Source organism: Lagopus muta, chromosome 5, assembly GCF_023343835.1.
Source record: "Lagopus muta isolate bLagMut1 chromosome 5, bLagMut1 primary, whole genome shotgun sequence".
Lineage (NCBI taxonomy): Eukaryota > Metazoa > Chordata > Aves > Galliformes > Phasianidae > Lagopus > Lagopus muta.
In genome coordinates, this window is record NC_064437.1 from 63,802,660 (window position 1) to 63,819,410 (window position 16,751).

A 16,751-nucleotide genomic window follows, 5' to 3' on the forward strand; every position below is an offset into this window, starting at 1 on the left:
AGGAGATAGAGGCCTTGGCAGTAAAGACCATGCCACGAAGCACGTTATCTTGTGGTATGTCCAGGCTTTCCCCTTGTGTGATTGAATGGAATTGTAAAGAACGTGAATGATGTGACAGGAATTCAGTTTGAGCCTTAGGTGTGCGTTGGTGATCAGTTCGTTCATTACTGAATGAGACAGATGAAAGTGCCAGACATGAGATTGTTTTGCTCCGTTGCCTCAGGGGATGCTTATCTGCCTGCTGTTTGTTCCAGATGCAGTACTCCTTCATTTATCAAGCCTTACTTGAGTACTACCTCTATGGTGACACAGAGCTAGATGTGTCATCCTTGGAGAAACATCTACAAACATCACACAGTGCAGCACCAAACCTTGTCAAAATAGGGCTGGAAGAAGAATTTAAGGTAAGTAGGAAAGGCCTTTGCTCTGAGAATTTCGAGTGTTGAAATCCTCACAACAAAAAGGTACTTTAGAAGCAGAGCAAGTGCAATCTTAAAAGAGAAGGGCTGTCCAAACTGAGATGCCAGTTGTATTTTCAGCTTGTTGTGAATTGCTCCGATGGACTCAGTGATGGTGGCACATTCAGACCTACATCATTTGATGGGTGTTTTCCCCTATGCATTTTATTTGCTTATAAAAAAAACAAAACAAAAAGAATTATTCTTCTGGTCTTGAACTGGATGCCAGATCAGATAAAGCTGGAGGATGAAGCTGGATTACATTGACCTAATTGGCGTGTCAGCAGAAATGTTAATTCAGTCACTGCTGCTGGCAGAGTGAATTATGGAGAACTCTCACATTTTGTGCTGAACACTCACATCTTCTGTGGGGAAAAAGGAAAAAAGAAATGTTTTGTGGAGAAACCCCTAATGGAGAAACAAATGATACTGGATTTTTGTGATGGCTGTTTAAAACAGACTTTAATTATGCTGAGGAAATGGAACTTTTCTGTGCTACTTACTATGGTGAAATATGTACTCTAGATCTAAAAGATTAAATAATTTCAGTCATTCAATCCAAGTGAATTCAGCGTTCACTGCATTTCCCTTCTACTTTTAAAGGATTCATTTAATCAGAAATTGGGAACTGGGAGAAGAAAATGAAGTAAAAGTTGAAGCAGCAAGTTCAGAATTCAAAAGTATGACGCTGAGGGGAAACAAGCAAGCAAACACATAGTAATTCTGGCAGAACTAGAATACTCAGTGTTGTTTTTTGCTGTGCACTGTGCTAGAAAGGCTTTGCAGGAAGCTTACAAGCAGCGTTCAGTTGTGCTGTGTGTTCGGAAAGATGGTCCAGAGGCACAGAGCTCATCCACAGCGAGCAACAGAAGAGTGTTCTAACCAGTGTGGGACCCTCTGACACTCACTGTTAACCACAGTGTTACAGAGCAGCTGAAAAGTGATTTCTGAGATGTGGGAATTTCTTTTTGATGGTTTGTTGGTGGTACTTGGATTTTTGCTGGAATTAGAAGTGCTTCTGAAACTGGCAAATACAGAAAACTGCCTGAAAAAGTGCTTGCGGTTTGCAAATTAAATTCAGATCAGTACAAATTGAAGTTGTATTAAATAGCTGCTGAAACACAGCCCTGTCACTGGTGCTTACCTGTCAAATCCCCCCAGCAGAAGCAGCTGGTTGCTGTCAGGTCAGCTGGCACAACCATGCATATGTGTAAACTCTGCTATTACGGATTGGTGGGGCGAGGGCAGTGCTTGTCTTCTGTGTCCTGTGTGTGCTCTCATCACTGATGAAATAGAGGGCATTGGTCACTGCAGCAGCAGTGGCACGGATACGTGGAGCCCCATGAGGTTATTTGGTGCACAGCAGGCTCTGAGCCCGTGCAGCCTTCTCATGCCCTGCGGAGCATCGCAGAGTTCTAACAATCTTAAGAAGAATCGTTGATAAATGAAAGATTGCTGGAGGAACAGGATGAATACAAGCCTGTGAGTTCAGTGTGCGTTTCGGTGATGGGGGAAGTGGAGGTTCTAAAAAGGGAAGTGGTGTAGAACTGGAGCGTGTGACTGAGCAGCCTGCAGGGTCGTGCTGGGTGTGCGGAGCTGCTGGTTGGACATGATGATCTTAGTGGTCTGTTGTGTTATTCTCATGATTACATTTGTACAGACAAGGCAGCAAAGCGGCTTTTGCAGAATCACAGAATGGCTGGGGCTGGAAGGGACCTCAGGGATCATCAAAAGCTCCAACCCCCTGCCACATGCAGGGCCACCAACCTCCACATTTCATAGCAGCCCAGGCTGCCCAGGGCCCCATCCAACCTGGCCTTGAACACCTCCAGGGATGGATGGGGCATCACAGCCTCTCTGGGCAGCTGTTGCAGCACCTCACCATTCATAACAGTCAGCTAACTATGACTGCACTATTGGTCTGTACCCAATGAGCAATCCTCTGTGTACAGGTTATGAAGAATATAATGAAATAAAAGCATTTCCGTTTCAATTAATCCTCGTCCTCGTTTGTGTGCTTCATTACAGAAATTAACAAACGTTCGGATAATGAAAGAGAACATGAGAACTGGCAATCTTCCAGCAAATATGAAGAAAGCTAGAGTCATCCAGATCATCCCGTGTAAGATGATTGACTTTGTGTGTATAGAAAGTGGTGCTGTAAATGTGTGGTTATCCTAAGGTTGTTGTGAGTAAATGTAAGTTATGCCTGCGTGCTGGTGGCAGTGCAGCTCGTATCAGAATACAGCTGGGCTGGGTAAGTCAGGGACAGAGTGATGTCCTTACAGTGTGTGCACAAAATGTCTGATAGGTAGTTTTAAGAACAGAATGAAATAATGGAGCCGTTCCACCTACTGCACCAACGTACCTTCTGTACGATTCCTTGCCTCAGTGCTGCAATGTGTGCACATGAACATAAGTGTTACACCTTGCTTGCTGTGTGAATGCAGAAATAATCCACAGAAAAAATACTGCCTTCCTCCTCACGCTCGGTAGATCCTGAGTAAGATCTTTAGGGCCCCTTGTCTGGCTTTCAGATAAGCAATTTGTAGTTCTTCCACACGTGTAATTGTGGAACGGTTAACGTGCAGTTAGCAATAAAAGAGTGAATGTTTGTGTTTTTTTTTTCCTTCCAGATGATTTTAATAGAGTGATTCTGTCAATGAAAAGAGGGCAGGAGTACACAGACTACATCAATGCTTCCTTCATAGATGTAAGTATAAATATTTTCAATGCATTTAGGCTACAAGTCAAGTATTTTACTGCTTCTTGCAAGTCTTCTTAAAGAGTTTCAGCCAAGTTGGCTTATGAAGAGCATTAGTTTTGTTTGGGCTTGGCTTATGAGAGTTCCCAAATGAATTTCTAATCTTATTCAGTGTTCTGAATTCCAGTTTAAATGTTGTGTAATTTAAACGTTCCTGTTGTTGCTAGATTTATAAACTAAGGTTTGTATTCAGTTCTGAGAAAAGCAGGCAGAGAACCAGACTCACTAAGCAGCAAACATCCAGCAGTTCTCTTGCCTGTATCCAGGTTAATAAAGAGTCTGACTGTTTGTGGTTTTGAACTCAAATATGTACTTCCCCCTCTCCACTTCTATCATGGAGAACAGCTCTCATAGTGTTTAGGAGCCAGCATTTACTGAGGGGACCTGCATTAATTCCCAGCTTTGCTCCTGGCTTCCTGATGGAACCTGGGCAACACTTTCCATTCCTAAGTTTATTTAAATATGGCAATTAATTATATCCCAAAACAGTAAAAGCCCACCGGTGACTGAGGATTGTGAATACTCTACAATGTGATCACATCAGTATGGAAATAGAACTGTAGTAGCTCAAAAAATGAGTCTAATGTTCATTCCATAGTAAAGGTAATGACTGCAGTTGTTAATAATCTCCTGGTGAAAACCTCAGCTCTCACAGCAGAACTTCATTCCTTCAGCCACGGCTGTAAAATGTCATAAAGTAAGACTCAGGATCGTGAATCTTCATTTCTGAGAGGAGGCAAGGTGAACTAATGAGGACAGTGAGCAGCAGGAACTGATGGTGCTCCTTAAAGCAGAGCCTGTATCCAGCCCCTGATATCCGTGGGGCTGCTTCTGTGTTACTGCTGTGACCCGTAGACAAAAGGATTGAGAATGTGGATTTTCAGATCTCAGGTGCATTTCAGTGCTGGAGGGGTGAACAAGAATGGGGTGGGCTCTGCATCCCCAGAGCACGTGGAAGATTTGGGTGATGCTCACGCTGTGCAAGAGCACGTCTCGTGTGGGCAGCAGCTGAACAGAAGCTGGTGCTGCTCTCTCCAAACACCGACTTCTGTCTGTGCTGCCATGACATACTCACAACCCAGCCTTTCTCTGCAGGGCTATCGCCAGAAGGATTATTTCATTGCCACGCAAGGGCCGCTGCCACACACTGTGGAGGATTTCTGGCGGATGGTGTGGGAGTGGAAGTGCCACACCATTGTCATGCTCACAGAGGTGCAGGAGAGGGAGCAGGTATGTGTCCCACGGCTCCATTTTACAAATGTAGTAAATATGAGTCTTCACACAAGATTAATACTTTGCCTACAAATTCTAGCAATATAAGATTTGTTGCCTTTTCTGAAATTTCTATGATTCTGTAGATATTAGGAGGAAGTTTTTCACACAGAAGGTGGTGAGGCACTGGAACAGGTTGCCCAAGGAGGCTGTGGATGCCCCATCCCTGCAGGCATTCAAGGCCAGGCTGGATGTGGCTCTGGGCAGCCTGGGCTGCTGGTTGGTGACCTGCACACAGCAGGGGGTTGGAACTGGATGAGCATTGTGGGCCTTTTCAACCCAGGCCATTCTGTGATTCTAAATGAGCTCTTGCTTCACTACTAGGTGTAGGCCAGTGTTGCTGCTGTTGCTTGATTTGTCAGACAAAAACACCTAAGCTACAGAATTGGTTTTCAGTGGGCCCAGTTTGCTTTTAAAAGCACAGTTCTTAGTGATGCTTGACGTGGGTCTGAGAAGAGCCAGACAACACTTTCTTGAAAACTTCCCTCTCTGTTACGTCTCTGTAAGCTTCTGAACCTCTCCTCTGCATCCTTTGTTATTCATTAATGAAGAGAACAGCATCTCCCTGCTCTGCAGTGTTCACCTTATACTTCAGTGCTGTTAAATGTTTTCTGTTGTTGCGTTTTTCTATTGTGTATTTTTAACAACCCTGCACTGATTGTAAGAGTTACTTAGTTTTCTCCTGGTCTATTTGTAAAGCAGCATTTATCAGATATGGCTTCTGCTCCTGTTTCATCTTAATGCTTTGTGTTACAGAAATGTTTTACGACTGTGTTCTTGGGCTCTGGCCTTTTCATTGCAAAGTGTCCAGAACACGTTATGCTTTGTCACATCCTGTATCACAGGTTGGTGGTGGTGTAGATAAGTGGAAAAAACGAATCAAGGAATGCTTACAATTCCCTCTCCATTTTGCAGGAGAAGTGCTTCCAGTACTGGCCATCAGAGGGCTCAGTAACTCACGGAGAGATAACTGTAGAAATAAAGAATGACAGCCTTTTAGATGCCATAAGCGTAAGGGACTTCATAGTTACATATAATCAGGTACTGTTTTTAATTATATAAGTTGTTCATTTGTTTTAAGGCATTCGTAAATGTGATGATGTGACTTCAATGCTGGCATTTCTGACTAAAGATAACTGCTGTTAGTTGTCATCTGTCACATTAGCATCCGAGAGGAAGCTTGTATGGAACACTTGCATAAAGTGTCATGAAAATCTTGGTCAGTAAAGCATGCCTTTGATCAAAGCAAGGTGTGGGTTTTTTGGGAGTATTTTGCTCTGCTGGCATTCTTGCCTTTCCTACCATCTCTCATGTACCTATTACTGAAAACTTAATTCCAGATATTAGAGTCCTGTGAAGCATTCTAGTGCACACGTACTTACCTCTGCCTGGCAGCTGCCCCTTCATGTACCTCTGCTACTGGCAGGCTCTACACAAACCTGTTTTTGAACTTACATGCATCTCTCTGCTCACTCCTTCATTTCATTCAGAACTGGTTTGCATTGCTACATTTGGGGGAAAGAAATTACTAGCAGTTTAGAATATGATGAATTTAATTAATTGCACTGCATCTAATTTATGCACTTAGCTAGCTGGCATGTGCAGAGCCAAAGGCCTCTGAAATGCTGTGCATTTCATTTCATAGGAGGATGGTGGATAAGGTGTGAATACGCAGTGCTTCGTGTGAAGTCTGTTCCCAAACATCCTATTGAATTACATATGGAATAATGATGGAACATTCAGATTGCCTGGCAAAACTGGCAGGGTGATAGTGCTCACTTGAACTTTTAGGGCTGCTTTTAATCAGCTGACATAAAGGCAAGACAAGTAATGTTAGTTTCAAGCTAAGAGGCAGAGGTAATGTAGAAACAGAACTCTTACATGTATGTAGATATGTAACAGATTCATATATAACAGACCAGGTTGAAAATAACCCCCTTCACCGTGATGGTACAAAACCTATGCTTATCTTTAAGGTATGAAGTTCATTGCTGTCTGAAATTAACATCTGGATGAACCTGTTCTTTGCATGCACGTAGGGTAACCAAGAGAAGCAAAGCAGGCTGGTTCGGCAGTTCCACTTCCATGGGTGGCCAGAAATCGGAATTCCTGCGGAAGGAAAAGGGATGATTGACCTGATTGCAGCTGTCCAAAAGCAGCAGCAGCAGACGGGGAATCACCCCATCACGGTGCACTGCAGGTGAGACTCCCTCTCCTTCCCACAGTCAGCCAAGCGCTAGGCTTTCTTTTTCTCCTGTCTGGCTGCTGGTAGGGCAGCTCTCCTTTGTGAGCCAGTGGGCTGCATCCATGAAAAAAGAAGAAATGCAAGGCAAACATAGAGAAAAGGGAAAATCGGCATGTCTCTGACCTCAAAATTGATTATTTAATCCATGGAAGTGTTTTGATAGATGAGCCCGAGTTAGAATTAGGACTGACTTTGTTAGAGCTGTTCTCTGCAATGTATGCTGACTTCTTGTTTCTTCTGATGTGAGTTTTAAAGAGTTTCTCAAGAGTCTCAGCCTGAGAAGCATGGTCTGTATTTTGGCTATCTGCAGCATCATGCATTTTCAGGTGCTGCTGAAGCAAAAAGATCCTGGGGTCTCAGCTTTGTTGGAGTTTTTTGGACATGGGGATCTTGCAGTAGCATGTGTTCATTGCTAAAGCTTTCCTCTCTTTCTTGTTTACTCACTGTTTTTCTCTTTGCTGTTCTCATGTGTTTTTCCTGGGGCATTGTGTGTTCCCCAACCCTGTGGTGGCTGGACTCAATGGCAGCAATGTTATTTTAAGTTTGGTTCTTCCATTTGAACAGCCACTTTTTAATGAAAAGCTGGGGAGGTAAAATTCTGAGCGATAGTGACAGTGGATAAAGTATCAAATAGTTCTAACCAGTAAAGTGAGAGGTAAATGCAGTTATTGTATTTGATATACACAAATTAGATACATAAGAAGGTGAGGTGCTGGAACAGCTGCCCAGAGAGGCTGTGATGCCCCGTCCATCCCTGAAGGTGTTCAAGGCCACGTTGGATGGGGCCCTGGGCAGCCTGGGCTGGTGCCAGATCTGGAGGTTGGTGGCCCTGCCTGCAGCAGGGGGTTGGAGCTTTTGATGATCCCTGAGGTCCTTTCCAGCCCCAGCCATTCTATGATTCTAAGAACTATGTGGGTTATGCATTGCTGCTGCTACTTCGAGCTTTCAGCATTGCAACCAATGCAATTAAGCATTGGCTTAATCATTTGGAGTGAAATTTTCAAAACTTGCTGTAACAATTAAAAAATGGGGGGGAAAAAAAAAATAAGGACAATGAAACTAAGCATGCAATGCACCCCTGGTTTTACCACACTGAGAATTTTCTGCTGCATCTGTTTTGACATCCCCTACACTGCATAGTTGAACCCCTCCATGAAGTCAGACCTGAGGCTTCAGATGTAAATGAATGTAAATTTATGAGTAAGTAAACACATCTCAAGTCAAAGACTGGTTTAGAGGAGTGCTCGCTTAAACTTGTGGAAACTGCAGTTCGTTTTTTCCGGATATTAATGAACCCTTTCAGGAACTGTTGGAGACAGCAATTATTAATTGGGACAGAGGCACGGCCCTAAGTGGATTAGAAGGGTTTTGCTGACTGAGTTGCCAACGGAATTCAAAGCCAATCTGTTCTGAATCCCAACTCCCTTCACTTCCAGTGTATGTCTCCCACTGCCTTCTGTTTAGCTCACAGCTCCCTGTGCTTTTCTCTCTTTACTCTTTCTGTTCTGTAATAAACAACGCCAGACTGCAGGGTTGTTTGAAGGCCCCTTCCTTCTGCCTCTTGCCCAGTGTCCTTTCAGAGCACCCTTGGCTTTGGAACTTGTCTCGAGAAAAGTTTGAGAGTCAAAATGAAAAGTTTCCTTTCCTTAAGACAAGTGTTGGAAGAAGTGCAGAGGAGAAGCGGGTACAAAAAGAGCAGCGCCATGTTCCCGTGAAATGCATCTACTTCTTCGTGGTATTTCAAATGCAGTTCTCTATACAAAAAAATCTTAAGCCAACATAAACCAAACTCTTTGAAGAGATGCTGAGAATGTGTTTTGGGAGGAAAGAGAGTGAGTGTTCAGCATGAGGAGTATAGACATAAACACATGAAGAGCAGTGTGTGGATGAGCACCCTGTGCATCCCAGGTTACTCCGTGTCTTTTTCCTCCTACTGTTGGAGCTGTAGATGAAGGGCATTGCTCACGGGTTGCTTTAAAAGACACATATTGTTACTACAGGTTAGCTAAGGATAAATAGACCTCAGCCCTGTTAGATTTCACAGATTTTGTCTTTAACCTGATAAAAGTAATTATCTGAAGGGAGGGATGCATCCCATGCAGCATTCCTGTTTGTTTTTCCTCCAGCTGAGGATGTGTGCACTTGCACTTAATCTTTGCATAGGGCTGTGCTTATCAGATGTTTTTTCATTTGATGGGAAGAAGACAGAAGCAGTGACACATGATTACATTTTATCTGCTTGTAAATGATTGAAAAACATTAAAATTTTAAATTTCATAAATTATTTTGTGTTTCTCCTTGTTCTGCAATCCAGCTTACCACCGAATGCTAAATTCCAGCCTGTTTTTAGTGACTGTTGGCCTGGCAGTGCACGGCCACTGTTGATTGTTGATGTTTTTGTGGTTGTATTTGTGTGTGTCTCAAGGGCCACAATTCTGTTAGAAGAGAGAAAGCACTTCTTTTTTTTTTTTGTCTCTGATGTTAGGTATCTAAGTCAGGTAACAGTCACTCAAATCTATTTTGCTGGTGTAGAATTGTGGTCTGAAGTGAATAAAAGAGCAAAATATCCTGAGTGAAGCATGCCAGAACAAAAGGAACCACAGTTACTGGGGACTGTATTTGGTTGCTTGCTGTAATCAGGTTAGAGGCAGAGCAGTCGCTTCTGTTTAGTTGTATGTAACATCACCCTGCATGCAGACTTATTGGGGTTTTCCTTACATTAACTTCCCTGTTTGAAAAGGAATGATTCAGATTGTAAGAGCAGTTACAATCTTTTTGTTGGATTGGACACTGTCCATCATGTTGCTTTGGAATAATAATTCCAGTGAATCATAGAGTGAATCACAGAATGGCCTGTGTTGAAAAGGACCCCAATGCTCATCCAGCTCCAACCCCCTGCTGTGTGCAGGTCACCAACCAGCAGCCCAGGCTGCCCAGAGCCACATCCAGCCTGGCCTTGAATGCCTGCAGGGATGGGGCATCCACAGCCTCCTTGGGCAACCTGTGCCAGTGCCTCACCACCCACTGAGGGAAAAACTTCCACCTCCTATTTAGCATAAACCTCCCCTGTCTCAGTTTAAAACCATTCCCCTTTGTCCTATCACCATCCACACTCACAAACAGCCGTTCCCCCTCCTCTTTATAACAGTGTTTTCAATTCCTGCCTGGCTCACAATTCATTCGAATTAATTCTGGCTCGCTTTCAGCATGGCTGACGTGAAAAAATCAGCTGCTCTTAGTATTTGGGTATTCTCTATCAATATTATCTTTGCAGTTTTTATCCTGCTGTATGCCAAGCAGATGTGTTTGTGTTGCAGTGCCGGTGCTGGAAGGACAGGTACATTCATTGCACTCAGCAATATTCTGGAGCGAGTGAAGGCTGAGGGGCTCTTAGATGTATTTCAAGCTGTGAAGAGCTTAAGACTGCAGAGGCCACATATGGTGCAAACACTGGTATGGTATTTAACAATCCGAACCTTTCTCAAAGGATGTATGTTTGTAAATATCCTTGTGGGAGGAGAACAAAGGGGATTTGTTGCAGGTTGAAATAAATAATGTATGACGGCTGTGTATGAACAAGGCATCAGAAATCTGTATCTTTTCCTGATAGTTTTTTTTACAGCCTGTCTGAAAGTAGAGCTTGGCTAAACGTTCCGTGCTTTGTTAGGAACCGGTGACAGTTAAATAAACCAAAATCTTGTTTGCGGTGCTGATGACAAAGTCAAGAAGTAAATGCCTTTTAAGCCCTATCTCCATAGCTCAGGTTTTTCTTTCTTTACATGAAAATGTCAGGGCTGAATGGGCTTGCTGTTGTCACGTGGAGAAATGCTGACTTGGTGTGAGGGTTTTCCTTACTGATCAAACAGAAGAAAATGTATGGGGACGCTGTTTTGGGAAATACATAGAAGCACGGATGCTTTGTATGTTGGTAACAATTTCCATTAGGAACTCCTTTAGAAACAGTTATCTGAAAGCAGCTCTCCCAGGTAGAAATCTCCTTGTTATGAACTGGGGAAGGGGCTGAAGAGCTCTGCTGGGATTACCTGCAGGGAGGAAATCCATCTTTTGGGGCTCCGGCTCTGTGGTTTAGTGGTGCTATGTAATAGCCAGGGCTATCCTCAGCTGAGCTGCAGCTGTGGAACGGCTTCTGTTCAGTGCCGCTTTCCGGCAGATGCCTGTTCCAGCTCTGATCAGGTGTTAGGCATCGGGCAGCACGGCAGATCACACTGAAGGCTGTGGGCATGCCTGCAGGTTCAGGCTGTGTCCCATCACTGGGACGCACAGCACTAGGCGGCAGGCTCACGTCGCCAGTGGATGGCTGTGTATGTAGATACATACCGACAGCATTTACCTGCGGAGCTCCATTTCAGGAAAAAAAATGAACTGGGAAGTTGTTTTCTTTTAATGTTCTCTCCATTTGAAGTTGCGTTGTCACACAGTTTCTGCTGTGAAGCTGTTAGAGCCTGGAGTTAAGCAGGCAGGCTCCCTGGGGTGCTCAGGAAGAGCCACCCGCGGCAGCGCGATGGGAACAGCTCAGTGCCATCAGCAGCTCAGCCCGAATGAGAAGACAGGTTTAAGAAGTGATGTTCATTTGAAGAATTATCCCCTAGAAAGCTGAAATCGTGTTAACTGACAGGCGGGAATCAGCCTGTTTGACAAAAGAGAAGTACTGCTGCCTTTATTAAAGAAAAAAATCAGAATGGATTCATCCTCAGCTGCTTCTGCACATAAAAGGGAAGCTGACAGCTTTGAAGAGGAAGCCGTGCTGCCGGGTCTGTGGTTCTGTGGGGTCAGGGTGTTCTCATTTGGCTGTTACAAAAAGTTGGTTGTATGTGAGACGAGAGAAGCCTCCCGTGTCAGCACTGCTGTGGGTCTATGCTTGAACCTCGGCTCTGCTCGCGCTGAGGTCCTCTGCTCACCTGTCCGTGGTGGCAGAGCTCCTCACAGCGACAGGAGGGAGCCTGAGCGGAGCTGGATGCAGGGAGAACAGAGCCATGGAACCGTGGGCAGAGAGCAGATGGGGGGGAGATGAGGTCGAACTGATGGGTGTTGCTGTGAGCTTGGAGTTGGAACACGTTGCCCCGCTCGGATTTGCGTAACGACGATTCATAAGGTGTGATGCAACTGGAGTACATTTTGGTGTCTTCTTGTTTTTCAGGAACAGTATGAATTCTGCTACAGAGTGGTACAAGACTTCATCGACATATTTTCCGATTATGCTAACTTTAAATGAAAAACTTCTGCCTTATTTTTTAAGTTGTCTGTATAAATAGTTGTATATGATATTAATTTATTCCACGTCGTTTTGTTTGTTGACTTTGACTGTAAATAGGACCTCGTGTTTGCTCTAAAATTTGCATTTGCTGTACAAAATTATTTCTGAAATATAAATATCTTCTAAAGCAAAGTATAATGTTCATATAGAGTATATAGCTATAAGATGGTAGAGAAGTCTTTATTCTAAATAACAGTAAATTAATTCTGGAAGGTTTATTTCTTTGATTATTTCCTTTTCGACTTACAGATATTTATCAGCAGTGCCATTGCCCGGTTCGTGCATCTTTACATTTACCTTTCATACTAAAATAATGAGCTGTGGTACATCTGTTTAAAGGAAACTCGTTTTGGCCACAAACCTTTGACACAGAAGTCAATAGCAAATGAAAAGAGATGTTTATTTTGGGCCGTGTTCTGATAACCTGCTGCTGCTTACTTGGAATTGACTTCATGGCCTCACTGAAAGGCCAAGGAACTGTTCCAGGTGTCAGAACACAGCCCTTCATGTGTGATAGTGCACAGTGCAGCTGAAAAATGGTATTGCTTTTAAAGGCTGTTTGTGAGAACCTCCCCATGGATGGCAGCTCTGTTTTGTGTTCTACTGTCAGTAGGATACAAGCATTAGAAATGCAGGTTGGAATTTCTGATTTCATATGACTTTCAAAGTTCATCTGTTTCGTTCTTTCCTAAATACTGCACCAGCTTGAATCAATCTAGGAGTACCATAATGTCACTTTGTCACTATTGAACAATATTCTGCATATCAGGAGTGTATACTTCGCATTTGTCTAATTCAAGAGGCATTACAGCCCTGGTTGGCCATAGATATAGAGCTTCACTATATGTGTGCATCATTTCCAGCTACTGTGAGAAAAAGCAGAGGGCAGAACTCTCTCAGATTCAACAAGAATATTACAAGTCTGGAAAACAAAAAAAGAACTGCGTAGCATGAGCAACACGAAGAAAATTCCTTTATGTTCTTGCCTTCCCATATGTATTATCAGCAAAGGAGTGCTTCCTTTATCTAAAAGGGGGATGTGGTTGTGTATATAGATGTATTTTTAATGAAAGTACTACTGATAATATGATTGGGGAAATATGTTCTACAAGTCTTTGTTGTATCCCTGGGCAGGATGTGCTTGGGGGTTAGAAAGTCAAAGCTCGCAGGGCGTCTGCATGTTGAACAAATGGAAAGTCTGGATTTCCCCCTCTTTAGAACGCGCATAGGAATTAATGAGCACAAAATAGGTGAATGTGTACTTTGGGTACCTAACTAATATGCCCTAGTCCTGTCTTGTCCAGTTGGCGGGGTTTTATCAATGCAAGCATAAAAGCCTTACTTAAAATTAAGCAACTGAAACGGATCCTTTCACCACTCCTGTGAGCATTTCTCCCAGCTGCTAACACGGAGCATCACGCATTGACGCACCGCAAGGAGACAGGAGCACCTTCTGCCTCTCCTCGCTTTCATACTGAATGGGAAAGGTGTGGTTAAGAACTTGTAAGCACACTGCTCTGAGCGCTGCCGTTTCCTGCTGCTTGTCTTCCCACTGATGCACTTCTGTGTTTATTTGCACAGTGAATCATGCAGTTATGCACTTAAAGAGGTGGTTTGAGGACTGAGCATTTGCTGTGACTTGCTGTTGGATGTGCTCAGAACACAAAGTGTTGACTAGATGAGAAGAATGCAAAGTTTGCATTACTACTGTGTGCTAAAATTTAATTGAATTTCAAGTAGCTACCAAATAAATTTGGTGTGAGACAGTGGGGTTTTCGGTACGGTCATTTGCAGCACAGAGAGAATCAGAGAGGTAAAGTGATCGTAGGACCATAGAATGGCCTGGGTTGAAAAGGACCACAATGCTCATCCAGTTCCAACCCCCTGCTATCTGCAGGGTCACCTGCAAACCAGGCTGCCCAGAGCCACATCCAGCCTGGCCTCTAGGCATTCAGTGATGATAGAACATAATGCCAAGAAGCTGCTCTCCAAACAAATGTATCTTACGGTCCTGTTTGTCCCCAGGAGCACTGCAAACATTTAGGCTGTGGGTGACAAAAGGGCCTCTGTCAGAGCGAGGAGCAGGATGGAGCTCAGCTGAAACATCAGCTGTTCAGTGAGTGCTCGGGTTGTAGTTGCTAACTGTATTATCTGTGAGGAAACAGGAAAAAAACCCACAACAACAATGTAGTTCAGAAGTCGTAAATATAGCTACGTAGTGATTTTCACGTTTATTTTTTTAATAATTTGAGAAGCTTGCTTTCCAGTTCTTGCGATGAGTAATGGAGAGGCTGCCTGTTGCAGCAGCCCTTCAGCTGGGAGCTGTGGCTCAACGTGGATAGAGCTGAATTCTGTTTGAAATTTTCCTACGTTGCATGGAATGACTTGGAAACGCCAAATGGTTGATTAGAAGTCGTACATTCTGATCTGTGCGTGGTTTTGGTCACTGTGTGACTTGACTGACTGTTCTCATGTGTTAAGATAGGTTCCAGTTCACCTGAGCATTTAAGCATTTGCCGACATCCTTTCCACAGAACACACAGTACCATTGGCTCTTTGTTCCTGGAGCAATCCCTTAAGTGCTTTGCTGAATTGGGCCTTAATGAAGAATGCTTACTGTAATTACCAGTGTTTTTTAGGGTATTTTTACGTATCAGTTTTTTAAACTTTTAAAACCAGCCTGACCGCCTGTGTTCAATCTTTTGAAATGCTTTCATTTCCCTAGTACCATTTTTAATGTAAAGCTATTGAAACTTTTCTGTATAACCAAATTGTATTTAATTTGTCAAATCTTTTTAATATATGTATGTATTATACAGTTTCGGCTATTATTATTTCCTTTTATTACATTTATAATTTGATCTCGCTGTGTTTTTAATGCCGGTGAATGTTGCTGAATTATTTGTATATGCAAATTGCAAGTTCTAATACATTCTGATGCAAGAACAAAGCTTTGTTTTTATTCTCAAACTGCACTGCTCTCTTTAAATCTTTAAATTTTATTCCTGTCTGTGTGTTCATTTAAGCAAAGTATCCTAAAGGACTGAAAACCCATTATCTACATCAATAACTTCTTGGTACTTACCATCCGTCGCTATTGGAAGCAGTGCTCTGATTCATGTCGTAACCAAAGCGCACGTAAACTCATGACAGCGATTAGAAAGCCAGGCCTTCCCAAACTGTGTTAACAAATGAGAGCTGACGATGCAGAGCTCTGACGTGCCGAGTCCCGTTGCATCCTTCCTTTGTGAGCATTGAGGGAATGACTCAAAGCCTGACCCTGCAGTTCTTCAAGAAGGCTTCCAGTGGTACAAACGCTCCTCTGCACTTCCTGGTTTGTTCCGTGTTTTCTTTTTGTTTCCTTGACCTCGTGCTTCTTCATGAAGGTTTTGTGTTTCACAACCTGTGGGGCTGAAGGTTATGCGTTTAGAAACTGAACTTTCAGAAAGAACGGACTTTGGTTGTGAACTGCTCATGAAACATTGATTTCAGCGGGCTGGTTAAACAATACAGACTAAGCAAGATCAAAGACGTATTTGTTCTGTATGGGGCACACGTGTCAAGTGGAAGCTAAGCTTTCCTTAATACACAAATTGTTCAGTGCCTCTGAGAATTTTTCGAGCAATTGAACTTCACTGTGAATGTTGTTCATTTTGCGTATTAAGGGATTATTTTGTAATTTAGATATTTTAATAAGAGCTTTATTCTAACGATTTTGATGCATTTTCTGTGCCACTTCTCTCAGTCTGTGAGAATTTCTACCAAATTATTAATTGGGCTCAGACTTTGCCAGGGAAGCTCTTTTCACAAATAAGCATTCCTTCCTCCCCTGTTTCCACTGCTTTGTGACTGTTTCCTCGTTTTCATGGATGCCACTCAAACTTATTCATTAACATTGAACAACAGCTCCAGGTTGCTGCTGTGTGCCAGCTGGGTAGACACAAGGAAAAACGAAACTGTAGCACTTCTGAAGAGCTCCAGGTGGAATTATTTAGCACATTCTTGCTTCAGGCAGTGAGCAGCAGAGGGCTGTGTCCCTCCTGCTCCTGGTCTCTGCAAGAGAAGGTTATGTTCCTCTCTTCTTGCAAACTGCCTCTGCCTCTGTGAAGTTGCACACCTTTTGCTTTCAAGTGATCTTGTTTCTGAATTGTATAGGAGGGTTTTCTAGTTTAGATCTCATGGGAAGTGGGAGGCTTGAGTGTAAGCTGCTGTGAGGAAGCAGTAAGGTGGAATGGCTCTGCTCCCTGATGCGAGTCCTATGGAAGTGGCTCTTCTGCTGGTGGCTATCAGTCTGAACACAGAATCCTGCCCTGTACTCCATAAGCAGGTGTACAAATTGGGAACCTTTACACAAGTAGCAGCTGTCTGTAATAAGAGGCATTTCAGAAAACATCCTGTTTGTTAATAAACTTCTGCAGGATTCTCTCCTAAGAATTAAGAATAAATAATTAGGTTCTTGGTATGAATACACGCATTTGAAAATCTTAGGTGCAATAGCATCAGTGTAATATGCCATCATGTTATCTACTGCAAAGGGATTTGTCTTAAATAACTGGCTGTGTGTTGTGCAGTGTGAATAGACTGCAGTGTTTCAGAGTGCATGAGAAAAGTTCGTAAATGGAGGACCGATCCACGATGACAGCTGCAACTCGATTGATGCCAATCACATCTGCTTGAGTGCTTTGTGAGAAGCTAGCAGTTTCTCAGCTCTTTTAGTGCTGGCAGGTGTAGAAGCCA

At 43.2% G+C, this 16,751-nt stretch overlaps 1 protein-coding gene across 11 annotated transcripts in view; it reads left to right on the top strand.

The window, feature by feature from the left end:
* PTPRE (protein tyrosine phosphatase receptor type E) overlaps positions 1-16,683 on the top strand; it is an 84,054-nt gene extending 67,371 nt beyond the window's left edge. For 7 of the 11 annotated variants that reach the window (XM_048946156.1, XM_048946158.1, XM_048946161.1 and 4 more), the window contains 8 exons: positions 255-404; positions 2,487-2,580; positions 3,095-3,171; positions 4,318-4,452; positions 5,410-5,535; positions 6,534-6,694; positions 10,057-10,192; positions 11,898-16,680. In XM_048946156.1, the coding sequence (XP_048802113.1) occupies positions 255-404; positions 2,487-2,580; positions 3,095-3,171; positions 4,318-4,452; positions 5,410-5,535; positions 6,534-6,694; positions 10,057-10,192; positions 11,898-11,972 (954 nt within the window). In that variant the 3' untranslated portion in view covers positions 11,973-16,680. Of the gene's footprint in view, positions 1-254; positions 405-2,486; positions 2,581-3,094; positions 3,172-4,317; positions 4,453-5,409; positions 5,536-6,533; positions 6,695-10,056; positions 10,193-11,897 lie in introns of all 11 variants that reach the window. The other 4 variants (XM_048946155.1, XM_048946163.1, XM_048946165.1 and 1 more) reach the window with 2 other exon arrangements.
* The last annotated feature ends 68 nt before the right edge of the window (positions 16,684-16,751 follow it).